Source organism: Capra hircus, chromosome 6 (genome assembly GCF_001704415.2).
Source record: "Capra hircus breed San Clemente chromosome 6, ASM170441v1, whole genome shotgun sequence".
NCBI classification, from domain to species: Eukaryota; Metazoa; Chordata; class Mammalia; order Artiodactyla; family Bovidae; genus Capra; species Capra hircus.
Window position 1 is genome coordinate 89448314 of NC_030813.1, and position 22500 is coordinate 89470813.

The 22500-nt window shown below is 39.6% G+C and overlaps 1 protein-coding gene and 1 long non-coding RNA gene across 2 annotated transcripts; one reads left to right on the forward strand and one right to left on the reverse strand.

The window, feature by feature from the left end:
- On the reverse strand, window positions 1226-19443 carry LOC106502218. The gene is made up of 3 exons (XR_001295809.2): window positions 19334-19443; window positions 4486-4655; window positions 1226-2362 (listed from the first exon to the last, which is right to left on the reverse strand). It is a non-coding gene; the product is annotated as an uncharacterized LOC106502218 (long non-coding RNA).
- LOC102182115 (growth-regulated alpha protein) lies at window positions 19455-21568 on the forward strand. Its single transcript, XM_018049575.1, has 4 exons — window positions 19455-19652; window positions 19736-19859; window positions 19972-20055; window positions 20808-21568. Exons 1-4 carry the CDS (start codon window positions 19565-19567, stop codon window positions 20821-20823), a joined length of 312 nt encoding a protein of 103 aa, XP_017905064.1. The 5' UTR covers window positions 19455-19564; the 3' UTR covers window positions 20824-21568.

Sequence of the window (22500 nt, forward strand, 5' to 3'; positions counted from 1 at the left end):
TATTTTATCCACTTAAAAAAAATGTTGATCACAAGCCTATAAAGTGATTTCATAATCCAGTGATGGATCATAACTTGTAGTTTAAAAACATTGTCTAGATCTTTGATTAAACAGTCAAGTTTTAACATTCCGCACTAATTTGTTCTTCTCAAGGTGCTTGACAAGTCAGTAGGGTCAAGAAAGCTCAGAATCAGCAGGACTGTTAAATCTCCTTGCCTCGTCTGCCTTCAATCTCTGTCTCCAGGCCTGATCTGGTGATGAAGTCTTTGGGAATACCGTGAAAGTGAAAGTATTAGTCTAGTCATTTGTCATGTCCAACTCTTTGCAATTGCATGGACTGTAGCCCGCTAGGCTTCTCTGTCCATGGAATTCTCCAGGCAAGAATAGTGGAGTGGGTTGCCATGCCCTTCTCCATGGGATCTTACCAACCCAAGGATCGAACATGGGTCTCCTGCACTGCAGGCAAATACTTTACATCTGAGCCACCAGAGAAGGCCATGAGAATGCCAATATTTGAGAGGAAGATGTGACACCAAGTAGGTCATTTTCTGTATTGTAGAGATTCTATGTCCTTTACAGCTTCTACTTATATTCCTTGCCCATTCTGCTTCAGCCACACGCATCTTGGTTTGGGGACCTAATGCAAACTGAATTGAGGGCCAAAAGTACCAACTTTCTAGAACATGTTGGGAAAGAAGCAAAGACATTCACTGAATTTAATTAGTGGTTTCATACTTATTTCTTCATCCTGTGTGATTCTTCTTTATCCTTGTGGTTGCTGGTTTTAACCCAGCAAGCTTCTGAATAAGACAGTCTGGGTTACAGCTTTTGACTCTGTGGGACCCTGAGTCTCCTCAGTTTTCTCATCTGCCAACCAAGGGCAGTAATGTCTACCCCACAGGACTCTGGAAAGGACCAAATCTCACTTATAATAGAAACCATTCCAGGCCTGAGTCAAAATTGGAATTTAGTAAGTAAAAACTACTTTTCTTCCCTTTCTTTGGAGTTTTACCCCCAGAGCACATATCATTTGCAAATAGTGGTGGCCGCAATCCTTGAACTAAGAAGCAACCCATTAAGAATGTGGTCAACAAGCTGTAACTGCCACCACCCCCCCCCCCGACCCCCGACACACACACAGAACCATAACCCAAAATTTGAGTGCAGATAACCTGTTAATATGATAGGCACAAGTTCTATTTTTCCTTTGTGGTAACAACTAAAAGAAAATCAAATAATAAAACCACAGTGTTTATCAACCAGCATATCTACAAGATTATAAAATCCACAGGACATCTGATGATTGGGAATCTGGCTTAACTGTCTATTTAGTAAAGAAAGCAAGGTAAAGGAATAAACTTTGGATAAGTTTGTCAAATATTTATTTCTTTGCTGAGGCAGACATAAAAAAGAGATTATGGTATTATTAGCCTGTGTGGTGGTGAGAGATAGTAAACTTGAAAGGAGGGTGGTAAATGAGCTGCCTGGGGACAATTAGCTCTTACTTATCAGCTGTTTGGGGAAAGAGTCTTCTTTTTCTGGTAATTCTAGGGATGATGATAGGATCTGCTGGGCAAAAAGAAGTAAAGCAATTTATGTACACTCTCATTAGAATTACAACCGGACCGCACTGTGATTATTTATCTGTTTTCCTTTTGTAGATTAAGGAGTAAGGGTCATGTCCATTAACCTCTCTTCATTCCCACTTCCAGAAAAATGCCTGACTGTGTTGGTGCTAAATAAATGATTGTCAGATATTTACTACATGGATGAAATAATAACCCAGTTAGTACTATTGTATAATGGTGCAGCTGGGTGCTAGATAAGACACCTTGCCAGTAGAGAGTTGGCTGAATGTTAAAGACTCTCTTCCCAACTCCTGACTTTGTTAACCTCAGAGATTTCACCAAACTATCCAGAGACATCATAACACACTCATGCATTTGCCCAGTAAATGACTTATAAAATTTTTTTGTTAGTTGCATTTATAACTGTTAGAGAATCTGTGGAGAGTTCCCCTCATCTGTCCATCTACATGGTTCAATAACACACAGATGCTATAATATGTGCTCATTGGACATTATTGATTGCTGATATTCACATTTGATGCATAACATAAACGTATGTAACATACATATATGTAATATACACATATTTAAAATATAGCAAAGCCATGCTTTCTCTACATTTACCATAATTTCCACCATACCTAGTTGGATCTCATATTTCTTTAATACAGTCAACCACTTCAGAAGTGTCAATCAATGAACTAGCTAGATTATACAGTAGCAGAGCCACCTTTTGAAATAAGTATCATTCAGAATCCTCTGTCTCCAAGATCACCTGAGTATATGGAAGAAGCCTGGAAAGGAAAAATAAAAGAAAAAATATTTCTGGATAAAAAATTGGAAAATATGAACACTGGAAAATACCATGGACATTATTCTCAATGTCAAGTTTTTATGATGAGTTGTAATTTTCCTAGTTAAAATGTTTTTGCTATGCATGCTATTTTCTTTTGCAATGTATTTACAGTCATCTTCTGACTTCCTAAGCTTTGTTTCCATTAATACCTTAATGCCATAATGATGATTTCATTTCCAAAATAAACTTCTTATGTAATTCTTTCTAAGAAAAGTTTTCTCATTTTCTTATTCTTTTGCAATTTTGGCAATCCTGTTGTCATTTATTTAGTGAGTACTATTTTCAGAAAGCTCAGGAAACAATTTTAAGAAAATAGAGATAAAAAGAAATTTACAAAAATATTCTTAAAAACCAATAAACCCCCCCCAAAAAAAATCCCTGCCAAAGGTTAATATATTGAAGTTTTTAGTGTTAACTGAATGATTTTGAATATTTATAGACTGATCATAACATCAGATAATCATGTCACTGACAGAAAAATAAATGATCTATCATTGCAGACTTTGACTGTGTGGACCACAACAAACTCTGGAAAATTCTTAAAGAGATGGGAATACCAGACCACCTGACCTGCCTCTTGAGAAATCTGTATGCAGGTCAGGAGGCAACAGTTAGAACTGGACATGGAAGAACAGACTGGTTCCATATCAGGAAAGGAATACTCAAAGCTGTATATTGTCACCCTGCTTATTTAACTTATATGCAGAGTACATCATGAGAAATGCTGGGCTGGATGAAGCACAAGCTGGTATCAAGATTGCTGGAAGAAATATCAATAACCTCAGATATGCAGATGACATCACCCTTATGGCAGAAAGAGAAGAACTAAAGAGCCTCTTGATGAAAGTGAAAGAGGAGAGTGAAAAAGCTGGCTTAAAACTCAACATTCAGAAAACTAAGATCATGGCATCTGGTCCCATCACTTCATGGGAAATAGATGGGGAAACAGTGTAAACAGTGACAGACTTTATTTTTCTGGGCTCCAAAATCACTGCAGATGGTGACTCTAGCCATGAAATTAAAAGACACTTGCTCCTTGGAAGAAAAGCTATGACCAACTTAGACAGCATATGAAAAAGCAGAGACATTACTTTGCCGACAAAAGTCCATCTAGTCAAGGCTATGGTTTTTCCAGTAGTCATGTATGGATGTGAGAGTTAGACCATAAAGAAAACTGAACGCTGAAGAATTGATGCTTTTGAATGTGGTGCTGGAGAAGACTCTTGAGAGTCCCTTGGACTGCAAGGAAATCCAACCAGTCAATCCTAAAGGAAATCAGTCCTGAATATTCATTGGAAGGACCAATACTGAAGCTGAAACTCCAATACTTGGGCCACCTGATGTGAAGAACTCACTCCTTGGAAAAGGCCCTGATGCTGGGAAAGATTGAAGACAGGAGGAGAAGGGGATGACAGAAGATGAGATGGTTGGATGGCATCACCGACTCAATGCACATGAGTTTGAATAAACTGGAGTTGGTGATGGACAGGGAGGCCTGACGTGCTGTAGTCCATAGGGTGGCAAAGAATCAGACACTACAGAGCAACTGAGCTGAACTGAACTGAACTGAACCATTGCAGGAGAAAATAGACAAGCTATAAAAAGAATTTTATTTTAGAGGTTGGACTTTATCCAGCTTTATATCTCCTATTACTACACCTATCACTATCTTATAAACAAATTGAATAAGAAAGTATATGGAATAAATAGCTATTATCCACTCACTTCCTACCCAGACCTTGTAACTTTAAGTACCTGGATCCTCCCATTTACCATCAGGCCAATGGCCCATAAAGGCCAAGCATACTCCTCTTCTATTTGTAGCAATTAATCAGGATCTCCCTTGCTGTATTCTTTTTTTTTTTTTTTTTTGGTCATACTGTGCTTCATGAGGGATCTTCCCTGACAAGGAGAACCCATGCCCCCTACCTTTGGAACATAAAATCTTAACCACTGGACTGCCAAGGAAGTCTTTTTGCTATATTCTTGACATTGCTCCCACTTTGTTCCAGATCTGAGCAGCTCAAGCCCTCTGACTCTGAACTTATTGATGGGTCTTACCTGTATTCTTTGGACTTGATGGCAGACCGTGGGCTCAGGACTTTCTCCGGTCTTTGGTTGGGACTCATTTCTCTGGCTGCCCCAGCTCTTTCACTGGAATACAAACTCTGGCCCGTCCTGGTTTGTCAAATGTCCAGAGTGGCTAAACTCAAAGGCTGAGTGGTCAAATGCTGAGTGAACAAATCAGGTAAAAGCAAGTAAGAAAATCTAGGCTGTTGCAACCATTTAAGGACGGTTTCCTGGTGTCCTGCTCTCAGGGATAGTGGCCTAAAACCTTCTATTCATGCATTATTTCAGCAAACATTTACTGAATGTTTAGTATGAGTATGGACCCAACTCACATTGGAGATGGGGATAGAAAGAGAAAAAGGTATGATAGTTTTATTGGAGAGCACAGAGCACAGCATGGGCGCTTGTGAACCAGTGGTCCCCACAGTGTGATCTGTATCCAGGGCCAAGGTAAACACTTAGATGAACTGTGAGATTTCTGATGGAGAGGACATTTGAAATGGCTCCTGAGTGACTGGTGTCTGGGCCATGCTTGTCCTCCTGCTCTCTATGCATCCCGGCCTTGATGATAAACTCCAGGTTACAACGAAGACCTGGCACAACAAAATAAATAAATAAATATTAAAGAAAATAAGGGGAGTCAGATACTCCCTCCTCTGAGTTCCTATAAACTTCTATACAGTGCTATCACAGACCCCCAGGCAACTCTTTGTTATACTTCCATAGACTGAGTTTGGTAGTGGGAGAGTAGTGGGACAGTACTGTTTTTGGTAGTGGGAGTGTCTACTTTTATTTTTGTTTTGTTTTTCTCATCTTTGCAAACTAATTTAGAGCCTAGTTTAGTTCCTAGGTGGCACTGTTGGTAAAGAACATGCTTGCCAATGCAGGAGATGCAAGTGATATGGGTTCGATCTCTGGGTTGGGAAGACTCCCTGGAGGAGGAAATGGCAACCCACTCCAGTTTTCTCTTTTAGAAAATTTCACAGACAGAGGAGCTTCAGGCTATAGTCCATGGGGTCATGAAAGAGTCAGACATAACTGAGCATACGCGTACGTATGAATGAAAGACAAATGTTGAAGAGATAAATGAATAGACAGAATAAATGCAGTGAATAGGAAAATGAAATGAATAGAATAGAACTGTGATGAGTTCACAGTGCTCAGCAGACTAGCATCTATTTAGGCAAATTTGCTGTGGGTCCCCTATGTAAAAAGCAATGAGGTTTTCCTTTCATTTTGTTCTTCTTGCCAGAGAACATGGCTTTGTGACCATGGAGAGTGTTGTCTCTGACCTCTACCATCCAGAAGGTACACGTACCAGTGTGCATCCCAGACTGGGATTTCAAGACATGAAGTCACAAGCAGCATTCTCTTCATCTGGCCATTCTAGCTATTAGGAGCTTGTCTTAAGGGGTCCCAGTCCATAAGTGGCCTTTGTTGTCTCCGTCTTCATTGCTTTGTCAAGTACTGGAAAAGTCCCATTCCAGTAGCACCTGCCTCCTGCCACAGATTAATGCATCTATAGTTGAAGGCTTCTCATGTTTCCATGAATGACCAGAGACACTGTTTCCATTAAATAAATTTAAAAAAATTATCTATTTATTTGGCTGTGACTGTCTTAGCTGTGGCATGCCGGGTTTTTTGTTGAAGCATGCAGGTTTCTCTCTAGTTGCTGTGTATAGGCTTAGTTACCCCTCAGCAGGTGGGATCTTAGTTCCCTGACTGGGGATGGAATCTATGTCCCCTGAATTGCAAGGAAGATTCTTAACCACTGGACCACAAGGGAAGTCCCTTCACTACATAGTTCTTACCATCTGTAACAAGCAAAGCCTCCTCTTTCCTAGGCTAACTGGGAATTAATTTTCTGGATCTTGTGAGGGCAGCAACTATTTTTTTCCACTGTATTGTGGGATGCCTCTTGTTTCCCTTGGTTAAGCCATAAAAAGGGTTACTGGTCTGAGTCACTATTAAGATTACTATATCCCACTCATCAATGGCCAGATGATGGATCTTTTGAATTGGAAAAGCTTCCATATTTGAAAAAAGAATTTTTTGACTTCTCTAATCCTAAGCAATTGTCTTACCCTATAGAGACCATATTATAAATGGATATAAAGAAGTGCAATATAACGACTAGCCTTAAGACCCCTTTGCTGCTGCTAAGTTGCTTCAGTCGTGTCCGACTCTGTGCGACCCCATAGACGGCAGCCCATCAGGCTCCCCCATCCCTGAGATTCTCCAGGCAATAACACTGGAGTGGGTTGCCATTTCCTTCTCTAATCCATGAAAGTGAAAAGTGAAAGTGAAAGTCGCCCAGTCATGCCCGACTCTTAGCGACCCCATGGACTGCAGCCTATCAGGCTCCTCCATCCGTGGGAGTTTCCAGACAAGAGTACTGGAGTGGCGTGCCATTGCCTTCTCCGAAGACCCCTTTAACAAGATGAAACAAACAAACAAATGAACAGAAAATGGAATATTACTCAGCCATAAAAAAGAAATCAAATCGTGCAATTTGCAGAGATGTGGAGGGGCTTAGAGACTGTCATACAGAATGAAATAAGTCTGAAAGAGAAAAGCAAGTATCATATAATATTGCTTATATGTGGAATCTGGAAAAAATGATAAAGATGAACTTATTTGCAAAGCCAAAATAGAAACACAGAGAATGGGTGTATGGATACTGCGTGTTGGGGGAGGACTACTAGGATGAATTGGGAGTTTGGGATTGACACATTCACAGTACCAAGTATAAAATAGATAATTAATAAGAGCCTACTATATAGTATAGGGAACCCTGCTCAGTGCTTTTGGGTGACCTAAATGGGAAGGAAATATAAAAAAGAGGGGCTATATGTATACATATGGCTGATTCACTTTGCTGTACAGAAGAAACTCACACAACATTTTAAAGCAACTGCACTTAAAAATTAATTAAAAAAAAGAAAGTTTTGCTATGTTAAATTGAACGATAAAATTTCATTGACTATCTAGATCATTTCCAAATAAAATAAAATATAGACACATTGATTATTAAACCTAAGTTTGTCCACTTTTGGCTTCTCATGACAGAAAAACTAAAGATATTTAGTTTTTAATGATCATATCTTCTGCTACATTTTAAAACATTGTTATATTGTGAGGAAATGTATCTTACTAAAAAATGTAAAACATATTCACAAAATGCTGGTATTGTTTTTGCTGTTCAGTCGCTCAGTCATGTCCAGCTCTTTGCGACCCCATGGACTGCAGCACACCAGGCTTCCCTGTCCTTCAGCATCTTCCGGAGCTTGCTCAAACTCACATCCATTGAGTCAGTGATGCCATCCAACAATCTCATCCTCCATCGTCCCATTCTTTTCCTGCCTTCAATCTTTCCCAGCATCAGGGTCTTTTCCAATGAGTCAGCTCTTTGCCTCAGGTGACCAAAGTATTGGAGCTTCGGCCTCAGCACCAGTACCTCCAATGAACTTTCAGAATTTATTTCCTTTAGGATTGCCTGGTTATATTTCCTTACAATCCAAGGGACTCTCAAGAATCTTCTCTAACATCACAGTTCAAAAGCATCAAATTCTTTGACACTCAGCTTTGCTTACGGTCCAACTCTCATATCCATAAACGACTACTGGAAAAACCATAGCTTTGACTATATGGACCTATACTGACATAACAGTTCACAACTGGTCACTTCTTATTTTTAACTAGAAATCAAGTTAGATAAATGTTAAGAATTCTAATTAATATATATAATTAAAACTACTACTAATAGAAATATTATAATAAAGGAAACACTTCCATATACAGGAAAAATAAGATATGTATTTTGGGTAAGGAAAGCTATGAAAACTTAAGATACATTTTGTTGAAGAAAATAAAGTAACTTTGTCCTAAAGCTGATTATTTTAGAATGGGAAAGAGAACAAGTGAGAAACTAAAGTGAACATACAGTTATAGAAATTTTGTAAAAAAAGAATCTTAGGAAAGGAATTTTATGTGTGATCAAACTGGGTAAGATTAAAAGGATTTATTATAAGAGTTTTAAATGTAAACTTTAATGTCAATAGCATATTTACATAAAATTGGAACTTAATTTTCTTTCATTTTCTTTTATTGTTAAGAGTACAAAGTTTTCTTCGATTATTACTCTTTTCTTGAAAGATATTGTAAAAGAATTTCTTTTATCTTTTAAATTGATCTGCCTAGGAAACAAAGAATTTGTGTCTTTTCATAATAATTTCCTATGCTTCTTGTTATCTTTATCATTGGTCTTTGATAACCTAAGTAAACCAAGTCTGCTCAATAGTAAAAGAGCTAAGTTTTGCTCAGAATTATGTAGCCTTCTACATTTGCCTTTGAAATCTTTTATTGTTATTTTGGTTAAATGGATAAGTAGGTACTGTTTCATAATGATCTATGATTCCTTTTAATCAAGTGTACGAAATCTTTCATATTTTGACACACTTCCTCAAATCAAATTCTAAATAATTTTTTTTTACCTCAAACTAACTTGGGATTTTCCAGAGGGCCCCTGGAAAATTTTAAAAGATTTGTTTTCTCTTCATATGACAATAGAGAAGGAGAATAAGAGAGAGGGAAATGTTACATTAATTAGGCTTATTTGGTGCATTAAACTACATGGAAAACTTCTTAGCTTATATTGTATGGGTGAATGTTATTAATATGCTAATAGCTGCTCTAGTAATTATATGAAATTCCAAAAAATTTGATACATTCTGATTTAATGTTACTGTAATTCTTATTATCTTAAAATGTTGAGTGTCACAGAAATAACTAAATTTCTTTGTCAGTTGCGTTGCAATAAACTTTCATCTGATCTTTAACCATTGTAATTTTAAGCCTTTTGTCATTTATACACAGTTACTCTTTTACTCTGATTCTTTTGCAGAAGTATTTCTGCTCCAAAGAAATTCATAGAAAGGATACTGACAAGTACTCTAGAATACAGGTTTCTGATGTATTTAAGAATATACCACTGAACTGGGTAAGAAATTACAGAATTCTGAAACAAACAAAAAAAAACTGATGGCTTCATAAAACTGCTAACAAAATATCAAGATTGAAGAGAATTAATTATTTGGGGCTGAATGAACTGACAAGGATGACTATAATTTTTATGACTTAAAAATTATTGCTAGTTCTTTAACCTCTTGTTTTCCAGATGTAAAGAAACCTTTCCTCTAAACTATCTATGACTTATGGAAATTTAGTAAAATATCCTTTTATGAATGAAGATGAAACAAATTTTTTTCCTATATGATTCCTCGGGAATTGAGTGACTTTTAGGGAGTATTCTTATTTTCATGGTAATGTGGTTATTAGCATAAGTTCACTAAGATTTTTACTTTATTTTACTTTACAATACTGTATTGGTTTTGCCATACATTGACATGAATCCACCAGTCTCTGGCTTTGACTGGAATGTCATATTTGGGAGAGATATATATACATAGACTACAGGGAATTACCAGGTTGTGCTAGTGGTTAAGAACCCACCTGCCAATGCAGGAGACACAAGAGATAAGAGTTCAGTCCCTGAGTCAGGAATATCCCCTGGAGGAGGGCATAGCAACCCACTCCAGTATTCTTGCCTAGAGAATCCAATGGAAAGTGGCGCCTGGTATGCTACAATCCATAGGATTGCAAAGAGTCAGACAAGACTGAAGCGACTTAGCATACACACACATACATAGACTTAGCATACACACACATACATACACATACAAGATATGACCAGACAGCTTTAAGAAAATAAGGTTGACTTTACAGAGCCAATAAACCTTCTTGGAAAAATCTGTCTGGCACTTTCTTGAAGGGTTCATAGCAGCTTTACCAGGTAAGTAAGGTACTTGCCTCCTGAAAAATCTGTATGCAAGTCAAGAAGCAACAGTTAGAACCAGACATGGAACAACAGACTGATTCTAAATTGGAACTGGGAAAGGGATATGCCAAGGCTGCATATTGTCATCGTGCTTATTTTAATTATATGCCAAGTACATCATGCAAAATGCCGGGCTGGATGAAGCACAAGCTAGAATCAGGGTTGCCAGGAGAAATATCAATAGCCTCAGACACACAGATGACACCACTGCTATGGCAGAAAGCAAAGAACTAAAGAGCCTCTTGATAAAAGTGAAAGAGGAGAGTGAAAAAGCTGGCTTAAAACTCCCAACACTGCATGGCAAATAGATAGGGAAACAATGGAAACAGTGAGAGACTTTATTTTGGGGAGCTCCAAAATCACTGCGGATGGTGACTGCAGCCATAAAATTAAAAGACACCTGCTCCTTGGAAGAAAAGCTATGACCAACCTAGACAGCATATTAAAAAGCAGAGACATTACTTTGCTGACTAAGGTCCATCTAGTCAAAGCTACTGTTTTTCCAGTAGTCATGTATGGATGTTAGAGTTAGACCATAAAGAAAGCTGAAGGCTGAAGAAATTACAATTTTGAACTGTGGTGTTGGAGAAGACTCTTGAGAGTCCCTTGGACTGCAAGGAGATCCAACCAGTCCATCCTAAAGGAAATCAGTCTTGAATATTCATTGGAAGGACTGATGCTGAAGCAGAAACTGCAATACGTTGGCTACCTGATGGGAAGAACTGACTCATGTGAAAAGACCCTGATGCTGGGAAAGATTGAAGGCAAGAGGAGAAGGGGATGAGAGAGGATGAGATGGTTGGATGGCATCACAACTCAATGGACATGAGTTTGAGCAAGGTCCAGGGGCTGGTGATGGAGAGGGAGGCCTGGTGTACTCAGTCCATGGGGTCAGACATGACTGAGCAACTGAACTTAACTGAAGGAAGGAAACTCCCTGGCAGGTGCAGGAACCTCAGGATATTTGGGGGACCGACATAAAAGAGGAATAGGCAATGAAAGTTGATAGCAACTCTTTGGCTTGACTTCCTAGCCTCAAAAGGATTTATAAAGGTCCAGTCTGAGATTCCTTATGAAAAGTTCCAGCAAAGCAAACATAAAAGAGCCTATATGGCCGGTCACTATTCTTGCTGAACTTATGTAATAACTAGGTCAAATGTATTGAGACTAGATTTAATTTGCAAACAAATTAGTCTTATTGTTGCTATCTTTGATTTTAAAAAATGGAATGTTTACAGAGAGAAAGATTATGTTTCAGTGATACACCTTTACGGATATTAGATTCTAGTTCTGTTAATTACCTTTGAGATTTTGTTTTCTATCTGTGAACTAACTGGATCCTGAATTCTTCTATTAATAGTTTCCTCCAATACCTGGCCTCAGCTGTCTAAACTAGCATTTCCAACTTTTCTCCCAAACTTATGACTTGAAATCATTAAGAAATAAAATTTCCCTTTTCCCAAAGCCGTGTAAAGGAGTTCCCTGGTGGTCCAGTGGTTAGGACTCAGGGCTTTCACTGCCGCCAAGATCCGTCTTTGGTTGGGATAATAAGATCCTAAAACCCTCATGGCACAACTGGGAGAAAAAAAAAAAGCAAAGCTATGAGAACTAAAGTTGGATAACTTGACAGAAACATCATAGAAATCACAACAGCTCACAAATAAACAGTCTTCTTGCCTGTTGCTTTGCGTGCCACTTAGAAAGATCACAGACATTCAAACCGTAAACCAGGGAAATCGGTCACATCGTCACTGCCTTTCCCCTACCTATCTGAAGGTGCTTTGAGCCTGGCATCTAGAAATATTCTCAACTGGCCATCGGCAAAACTCAGAGACGGGTTTACAATTGCTGCAATCATAACTGTTGTTTCTTTCTTTTGTTTCCATATTAATGCCTTACTAATTACCTGATTTCTCACACAATATAGACTTAGCTTTGGGATCCCAGCTACCATCACCACCACCTAAAATGAGACATATATTTGATTGAACTGATGCATTTTCAACACTAGGAGATTAACTGGCATATTGATTATTTTAAATTAAAGTTCCTTAAGAAACAGCTGGTGCTAGAAGAACACTCTGACCCTCCTTTGTCCTTGTGAAAGCAGGAAATAAATTTCCCATGTGAAAGATACTCTTCCTGTACCAGGAGAAAAAAAGGGACATCCTTGACATGAGAGACAGAGAATTTAGGGCCAAGAAAGATGAATAAATAAACTACTGCTTCACTAATATACTACCCCAGGCCCAAACCCCTTTGTCTTATCAATTCTTCACAAATGGATTTTTATTTTGCCTAAAAGTTATAAACTGAGCTTTTCTGGTAGCTCAGTGCTAAAGAATCTGCTTGGTGATACAAGAGACTCGGGTTCATTCCCAGGATTGGGAAGATCCATTGGAGAAGGAAATGGTGACTCACTCCAGTATTCTTGCCTGGGAAATCTCGTGGAGAGGAACCTAGTGGGCTCCTACAGTCCATGGGACCCCAAAGAGTCAGATATGACTTAATGACTGCTGCTGCTGCTAAGTCACTTCAGTAGTGTCCGACTCTGTGCGACCCCATAGACGGCAGCCCACCAGGCTCCCCCGTCCCTGGGATTCTCCAGGCAAGAACACTGGAGTGGGTTGCCATTTACTAAACAACAACAAAAAACTGTCTGTTTTGGTCACTTTGAGTCTTATATTTTTGTGGGACTCCTGTATGTATGAAATTAAATTTGTTTTTCTCCTGTTCATCTATCTTATATCAGCTTAATTATTAGGCCAACTAAAGAACCAGGAAGAGAAGACAGGATACATTCTCCTCCCCTATACCTTGATGCTGGTACACACTAATGCCATTGTCCTATAGAGACAGATGGATCCAGAAATTTAATGCCATGTTCAGACATGTTTGTTTTTCTCCCCCCAGAGCGAGAGTCATTACATCAGACGAGATCATTGTAGAATACACAGAGACAGAGGTTGAGAGGGAATAAGTTCTTACAGCAAGCTAGGGGTAAAGTGACACTGCCCTTATTTTCCTGACAGTTTTCAGGATGGAGCAGCATCTTAGCCAAGGTATTCCCACCAAAAAGCTGAACCTGAGTCATCAGCCTACAATGTAGGCAGATTTATTGGGGGAAATATTCCTTATGTATGGAACTGGAGAATTTGGAAAAGCAAAATAGAAAAGGAGAGTGTGGGCATTTGAGGTTTAATCCTGTTGGGGAACCTTTGAGAAGTTATGCAGAATATCTGCCTGAAACATGAGAAAGGGGGAAATATTTATTGACTGCCTACTGATCCCTATTGGGCAAGAGAATTTTTTTTCATTGTGGTGATAAAGAAAGCTTGGTGCAGAAAGTGGAGCAGAAGTGAGGAAATGTAAGTTTATACCTGTTTGCAGCCGGTTGCTGCTACAATAACTGGGGTAGAACAGCGGACCTCCAAGATGTGAGCATTCTGGATTTTACTAATGGTAAGTTTCAAAAGGTTCATAACAATTGCAGGGTTGGTAGAATTTTACCGTTGGAGCTTCCATTTTAAAATTCATTTCATTTATTTAAGAGTTGTGGCTTCCACGGGTTTAAAGACCGTGCATTAAAACCTGGTCTTCAACTTTTGCAGAAGTTAATTGGCTTAAAGAGGTACTTGTTCAAACAAGAAAATGAATTTGTTTATTGTACTAGACTAAGCATTCCTTTGCTTATAAATATTTCTGCATTTGGGTTGATAAGGATCTCATGAATTCAAGTGGCATATGGAGGAGAAAAATAACAACCACAAAAGAAATTTTTTTACTTCATTTCCAAAAACAAGTGATTTTGATTGTCATTCCCAGAAGACAAATTCTGTACGATTTATAAATGCTGGCTACCTCTTGACGTGCTTCATTTACTTTACCCTTTTTGGTTTTTTTTTTTGGCAGCTCCTATAGATAAACTGGAGTCCCACTTTCCCTGAACACATTGATTTACGTCAGTTCTGGGTTGGGTCCAGAGACCATTACAGCAAACACTTACTGTTTTTCATCAGTTACAAGAAATAGATGAGAGATTTGGACCGCATGATTAATGCTGAAGACAAACTTTTTAAGCCAATGAAACATGATGAAGTGTCAAAAATGAGACAGCAGATATTCTGGATTTCCACATTTAAGCAAATATGAACTCAGCAAAAAATTTAATTCCCTTTCTAGGAAGCTATCAGGTAAAGGATGCATATCTATTGATTTCATTGTAGTGGTATTCTAACAATTCTAATACTGTAGTGGTATCTAGAAAGATAAGTTTTTTAAAAAAATAATCTTTTTATTTTGAAATAATTTTGAATTATAAATGTTGCAAAGATAATACAGCTTTGGGGTACCCTTCATTCATGTTTCCTTTGTTGTACCATTTTATATCCTTGTGGTACACTGGTCAAAGCTAAGAAACCAACATTGGCACACTACTACTAGTTTATTTGAATTTCAACAGTTTTCTTACTTATTGTCCTCTTTTAGCCCCAGGAGTCAATCCAGGTTACCACATTGCATTTAGTGGTCATGTCTCTACATTTTCCTCTGGTCTGTGACAGTTTCTCAGTTTTCCCAGTGTTCATGATCTTGAAATTTACGGAGAATGCTAGTCTGCTATTTAATAATCCTCAATTTAGGTTTGAAAAATGTTTTCCTTATGATCGAAAACCATGTGACCCTTTGGAAGGAATACCAAAGAGGTGAAGTGCTTTTCTCCTCACGTCATATCAGGGAGTCCATGATATCCACATGACATCACACTGATGATAGTAACCTTTAATATAATTGTTTAGATAAGAAAATGTTTGCCAGATTTCTCTATGGTGAAGTTGCTATTTTCACCAGAATTGGACACTTTAAGAAAATATTCCAGGCTAGATCAATGCCACAGGAAACAGTTAAGCTGTTAGTGAAACCAAAGTGTGGAGGTATCTTGTCATATACTGTGTTTGCATTTTAGAATAAGTAAATTTGAAACATTCAGCTAGTGGAATTATAAACAGATTTTTTTTAATCACTCCTCTCTGGAATTTTTTTTTTTTTTTTTTTTGGTTGCGCTGATTCTTCGTTGCTGCACGCAGGCTTTCTCAAGTTGCAGCAAGAGGGGCTCCTCTCTAGTTGCTGTGTATGGGCTGCTGATTTTGGTGGCTTCTCTTGTTGTGGAGCACAGGCTTAGTTACCCCATAGCATGTGGAATCCTCCGGGACCAGAGGTCAAAGCCATGCCCCATGCATTGGCTGGCATATTCTTAACCACGAGACCACCAAGGAAGTCCAAAAAATTATTTAGTTAATTAATTAAATAACTTTATTTTTTTTCGGCCACATCACTTAGCATACGGAATCTTAGTTCCCTAGTCAGGGATGGAACCCATGTTCCCTGCATTGGAAGTGAGGTATTTTCACCACTGAACCACCAGGGAAATCCCCTGGAATTTTTAAATCATATATCACAGAGCATGTTATAATAGCACAATGGTTAAAAGTCATTTCTTCTGGGTTAGAGTCCCCAAGTTTCAATATTTGGTGAACTTTGGGAAGTTCCTTAATCTCTTTGCACTTGCTTCCTTATTTGTAACCTTAAAAAGTACCACAAAGGTAATAACAAATACGTTCACAGAGATGTTTGAAAGATTGAATGAGTCAATATTTGTACAACTCTTAGAAGAGAGCCTGGATTTTGGCACCAACTCATTGTGCTGCATCTTGGGGTGGGTACAGAGGCTTAGTAACTTGGCAATGGTATGTGACAATTAATAAATTAAACAGCCTCTTTCATATTCACCCAGAACCTTGTGTACTCTTATAACTTGTCAGCTACCATGTTTGTTGAAGAAAAAAAGCAAATTTTCAGTGACTTGTTAAATCTGTGCTGTAGACAAAAGTTAAGAGAGATTAGAGGAAAAATAATCTCTTCATGCCTTTCTGACTTTTATAAACTTTAGAAACTGAGCCTGCATTACTTATAATTAGAAAACAAAACAACAGATTTTACAACTTTTAAAGACTAACTTTTGTATACCTGGCCTGTTTCCCATGAAATCCCTCAAAATAATTGATAACAAGGGAAGAAATAACACAAATTCCAATTATTCCTGAGCTTGTCACCATATTTTATAGCCTTTATATTGTTTTTCATTTTTAACGCTTAATACAAATATTATGACTCAGACCATTAGAATCTGCACCAAATTCAGGAGACTTGGGTTCAGTCCCTGTGTTGGGAAGATCCTGTGGAGGAGGGCATGGCTACCCACTCCTGTATTCTTGCCTGGAGAATCCCATGGGCAGAGGAACCTGGAAGGCTACAGTCCATGCAGTCAAAGAGTTGGACAGACTGAACAACTTTCACTTTCAATACAAATGTTAATACTCCTTTAGTGTCCCAGGTTTTTCTTTCAGAATCATACTGAAAAACACTAGAATATTTTTAAAGACAGTCGTTCATTTTAATAAGACTTTTCCAATAAATGAGGTGAAGAGTATCAAATTCAAACTCTTTTCTAACAGATGAGGTGATTGAAAGTAAGGCTACAAAATAAATCAATGATAGGTCTGAAAAGTAGCAACAAAAAGCAAACAAGCAAAACCACCCAAATCCCATGTAAGTGCATCTCCTAGTAGAGTGTAACTGTGCATTCTTTTTGAAAAAACTAATACAGAAATTTTTTAAATACAAAAAAGAAAAATTGAGATGTGAACATCTCCATTATCTTTTTTTATCGTAAAATTTAAAACAGATAGAGTTTGTGTTCAGGTTATATTGAAAAAAACTATTTCTATTTCATCTGTTTAACAAACATTTATAAGGCATTTATTTCCAGTCAACTCTCACACATGTTAACTCACTTCTCATAACCACTGTGAGGTGAGCAAGGAAACGTTTAACAGTGTGTAGGTTCAGTTCAGTTCAGTTCAGTTCAGTCGCTCAGTCATGTCCAATTCTTTGTGACCCCATGGACTGCAGCATACCAGGCTTCCCTGTCCATCACCATCTCCCAGAGTTTGCTCCAACACCACAGTTCAAAAGCAACAGTTCTTCGGTGCTCAGCTTTCTTTACAGTTCAACTCTCACGTTCATACATGACTACTGGAAAAAACATAGCTTTGACTATACAAAGCTTTGTTGACACAGTAATGTCTCTGCTTTTTAATATGCTGTCTAGGTTGGTCATAGCTTTTCTTCCAAGGAGTAAGCGTCTTTTAATTTCATGGCTGCAGTCACCATCTGCAGTGATTTTGGAGCCCCACAAAATACAGTCTGTCACTGTTTCCATTGTTCTCCCATCTATTTGCCTTGAAGTGACAGGACCGGATGCCATGATCTTCGTTTTCTGAATGTTGAGTTTTAAGCCAAATTTTTCCCTCTCCTCTTTCACTTTCATCAAGAGGCTCTTTAGTTCTTCTTTGCTTTCTGCCATAAGGGTGGTGTCATCTGCATGTCGGAGGTTATTGAAATTTCTCCTGGCAATCTTGATTCCAGCCTGTGCTTCATCGAGCCCACCATTTCACATGATGTACTCTGCATATAAGTTAAATAAGCACAATATACAGCCTTGTGTGTAGGTAACAGATAGCAGTGAAAGTGGCATCGCTGTAGGCTGGCTGGCTGTGGGATGTGAGTTATCACCCACTGAGTTGGGCTGCCCAGAGCCCTGTTCCTAGATGCCTGTCCCTAGGCCAGAGGCCACTTTTTTCTTCTTTTACCACTCTCATAATATTCCACGTCTCCAGGAGGTCTGAATCTAACCTGGAGCTTTTGTTCAGTTGCTAAATTGTGTCTAACTCTTTGCAATCCCATGGACCGCAGCACGCCAGGCTTCCCTGTTCTTCACCATCTCCTAGAGTTTGCTCAAACTCATGTCCATTGAATCTATGATGCCAACCAGCCATCTCATCCTCTAGTGCCCCTTCTCCTCGTGCCCTCAATCTTTCCCAGCATCAGTCTTTTCCAATGAGTCGGCTTTTTACATCAGGTGACCAAAGTATTGGAGCTTCAGCATCAGTCCTTCCAGTTAATATTCAGGATTGATTTTCCTTAGAATTGACTGGTTTGATCTCCTTGCTGTCCAAGGGACTCTCAAGAGTCTTCTCCAACACTATAGCTTAAAAGCATCTCAGCCAACCTGGAGAGCTACACTTAAACCTCTAGACTTCATGTTAGGTCAGTGCAAGAGCTCTAAAACTTCTGATGAAAAAATAGTAAAGGCATCAGGTGAAAAAACTGAAATTTCTCATCAGAAAAGAGAGACATCAGTATTTCAAGAAAAAGGAGGACCAACACTGATGTTCCCCCTTCAGTGAATGGAACAGGATGTTATGTGTATTTTCATGTTTATTCCATTCGTGCACATCCGTGGTAGGGTGCTATGCTGCAGAAAGCATGCTTTTGTGTCCATGAGCTATTTTGTCGAAAGACAGACCAGAAGAGGAGACCCTGACCAGCTCGCCCACAGCTTCAGAGTGACCACAAATCCCATATTCTCAGACCAACTCTGAACCCTTCTTGGGTGGAAAAGGAGATCTCCCTCGAATTTTGAAAGTTCCAGTGTTGCTAAGAGAATATTGAGTTGAGCAAGACACAAAATACTAGATCTTTTACAGCCCTCAAATTTCACTGAAATTAACCCAGAATTCAGCTTTTGACACTGATCCCAGTTCTCATGTATGAAAATAGCAAAATTGAGTATAGAGAGGCAGAAATATATAGAGGCAGGGGATAGATAACTAAACAAAATCTACCTGCTTTCCTTTCTTTAATTCCTCCTGTCTGATGAGTAAAGAAAACCAAGTCTCTCTCTAAGACCATCTCCCCAACCCTGTGGGGGTCTCTCCCCAGTGTCCCCAGAGCTTTCCCCTCTCCCTGCCCCGCGACCAGGGTGGCCTGAGATGCACAGCGCCCATCTGGGCTGGAGCCCCAGCGTGGTGGAGGGAGACTCACCGTCGCGTGGAGATTTGGGTACAGGGATGACACTCCGAGTGCGCAGATTCCGCGTGAGGCGGGCGGGGCCCCCTTCCTTCCGGACAGGGAATTTCCCTGGCCCCCGGGCTGGCAACTCCCTTCTGATCAGGATAAAAGGGGTTCACCCGGCTCGGGGAGCCACAGAGCCCGCTCAGCCAGCGCTCCCGCCAGCCTTCCCGCCGCAGACACAGACCGCCCGAGCTGAGACCCATGGCCCGAGCCGCGAACGCCGCCGCCCGGCTCCTCGGCGCCGCGATGCTGCTCCTGCTCCTGGTGGCCGCCGGCCGGCGCGCAGCAGGTGAGACCCGGATCCCCAGGGCGGGACGGGGACGGGCGGGTGCCCGTGAGGACAGCCCCTAACCCACTCTGTCCTTCCCGCAGGGGCGCCCGTGGTCAACGAACTGCGCTGCCAGTGCCTGCAGACCGTGCAGGGGATTCACCTCAAGAACATGCAGAGCGTGAAGGTGACGCCCCCGGGCCCCCACTGCGGCCAAGCCGAAGTCATGTAAGTGTCACCTCTGTTGCTGTCCTCGTCGTCACCACCCACCGTGCCGATGCCCCCACCCCACCCCTCAAGTGGACCCCCGCCTCACGTAGATTCTTCCTCCTCTCTGCAGAGCCACTCTCAAGACTGGTCAGGAAGTGTGTCTCAACCCCGCCGCCCCCATGGTTAAGAAAATCATCGATAAGATGCTAAACCAGTGAGTTGTGGTTTTTATTCATCGTCTGACTAGAGTCATTCTGCCTGCTGAAAATTATATCGGAGAAACCTAGGATTTAGCTGAAGGAATGAAAAATCACTATTTCAGAATTAAATTTGCCATTAAGGTCATTAATCTGCTCTGATGCCAGAAGGACATTGCCAATGCTTTCCATCATGGCCCTTGACTCTCCCCATTCAAATGAATGTGGGTTAAACTGCTTTCATTAAAATTCTCACTGGTGTTAGACAGTTTAGTTCAGTCAGTCAGTGGTGTCCAACTCTTTGCAACCCCATGGACTGCAGCAGGCCAGGCCTCCTTGTCCATCACCAACTCCCAGAGTTTACCCAAACTCATGTCCATTGAATCCGTGATGCCATCCAACCATCTCATCCTTTGTCATCCCCTTCTTCTGGCTTCAATCTTTCCCAGCATCAGGGTCTTTTTGAATGAGTCAGCTCGTCCCATCAGGTGGCCGAAGTATTGGAACTTCAGCTTCAGCATCAAATAGAATTGGCTATTTATAGCCAGTAATACAGTGAATACTGCAGGCCCCACCTCCATTCCTAATAAGAGTATCAGAGCCTAGAGGCATCTGCCACACAGTATAGCAGGTGGCAGGCAGTAACCACTTGATGCCAGGCTGGGAAGACTGGACTCAGAAATCTCTGGAACCCAGGGAGAGGGAAAGGAGAAGAGTGCTGTTTCAGTCTTCTGGAGCAGCTACTAAAGAAGACCTTTTCTTCTTGCAGGGCCAGCTCCAACTGACCAGGTGGAAAACGGAAGCTCTTGGATGGCTGTTCCAGAAGCAGACCCTGCCCCTACAGGAATCAAAGAGGGAAAAGAGGAATCACCAGTTCCTAAAGCCACCTGGATCAGGCTTAATATGTTTGAACATCTCTTAGCAGGGTTCTTCCACTTATTTATTTACATATTTATTTATTTATATGTTGCTTGGGTTTCAAAGATTCTATGTTACTATTTATATGTGACATGATTAAGGATGTGATCAAATCTACTTGCACATCCTATCATTATTGGTATTATTTATTTTATGAGAAAAAAGTTTATTTAGTCCTGATTCTTGCTGAGTTTGAAGTAGAAGGTTTGCAAATGTTTGCCAGTCATTAAATTAGTATTTCTGAGGAGCCCACTTTATGCCAGCCCTTGTGGCAGAAACTGGAGGATTGAAACAGATAGTGAACTCATTGTCGGGTAGGGGGATGCATGTTTTTGTAAATGATTTTGTAAATGCATGTGTTTGTAAGTGTTTAAAAGAATGTTGGTTATTTACTGAAATGATTTCACAGTATGTGGTCAGCATTTCTCATGTTGAAACTTTAAGAGCTACAATGTTCTTAATACCCTTTGGACATGTTATGTCTTTCTTGTAAGGCACAATGCCTTGTTTCATGTTAATTACACAGTGCTTTTCTATGTCTGAGAAAAGAGAAGTTTAAATATTTATTGATGTTTCTACAAAGAACATGAAAATAAAATATTTCAAACTAAACACTGTTTATTTCATTTTTTCCTGGGGAAAATAATTCTACCTTTACTGGATAAATCTGATGATTTACATCAACGTTTCCTAGCTTCTTTTTCTCCTCTTGGACATTCATTTGCTACACAGATAAATCAAACTATAAGTTATACTTAATTTCATCTGCTGATAGCTGTCACACCCCTTGTCTCTTACCAACCCAAGAATGTGCTTTTCCAAACTGTGCAGTGGCCCCTTCCCCTTAGTGTGAGAGTCACTATAATATTATGAGAGCAATAATAATATATTGCTGTTTTTTATAAGGAGCTTCTTGCTACCTTGCTACTCAAGTATACCTCTTTAAAAATTTCTTTTTTAAAAAATTCTTGTAACTATCTTTTTAAAAAATGTTACCTTTTCTTTATTATTTTTTTAAAATAACTATTTATTTATTTAGCTGTCCTGGGTCTTAGTTTTGGCACGCAGGATCTTCTGTCTTCACTGAGGAATGTGGGCTCTAGTTCCCTGGCCAAGGATGGAACTCCGGTCCCCTTCACTTGGAGTGCGGAGTCTTAGCCACTGGACCACCAAGGAAGTTTCTCTTGTAGCTATCTTAACAACAACCCTCATTTCATTGCTTTGGCTAAAAGATTTTTCAAACAACTATTAACAGTTTAATGAAAATGGCAGTGAAATGATAATAAAGAGGATTTTTTCTTCAGGACCCAAATACTTTGTGTCATCAATAGAAGCACAAAAAGTGAGTGGCTGATTAATCTATAAAAGATCTAATGGACATTTGGGTTCAGTTTCCTAACTTTCATTTATAAGTAACTGTCTCTGAGTTTGGGTTTCCTTGGTGGCTCAGATGGTAAAGAATCTCACCAAAGAGTTTAAGGTTATCCCAATCCCTTACATCAGTTTATCAAATGTAATAAAATGGTTTTAAGATTTGAATGTGT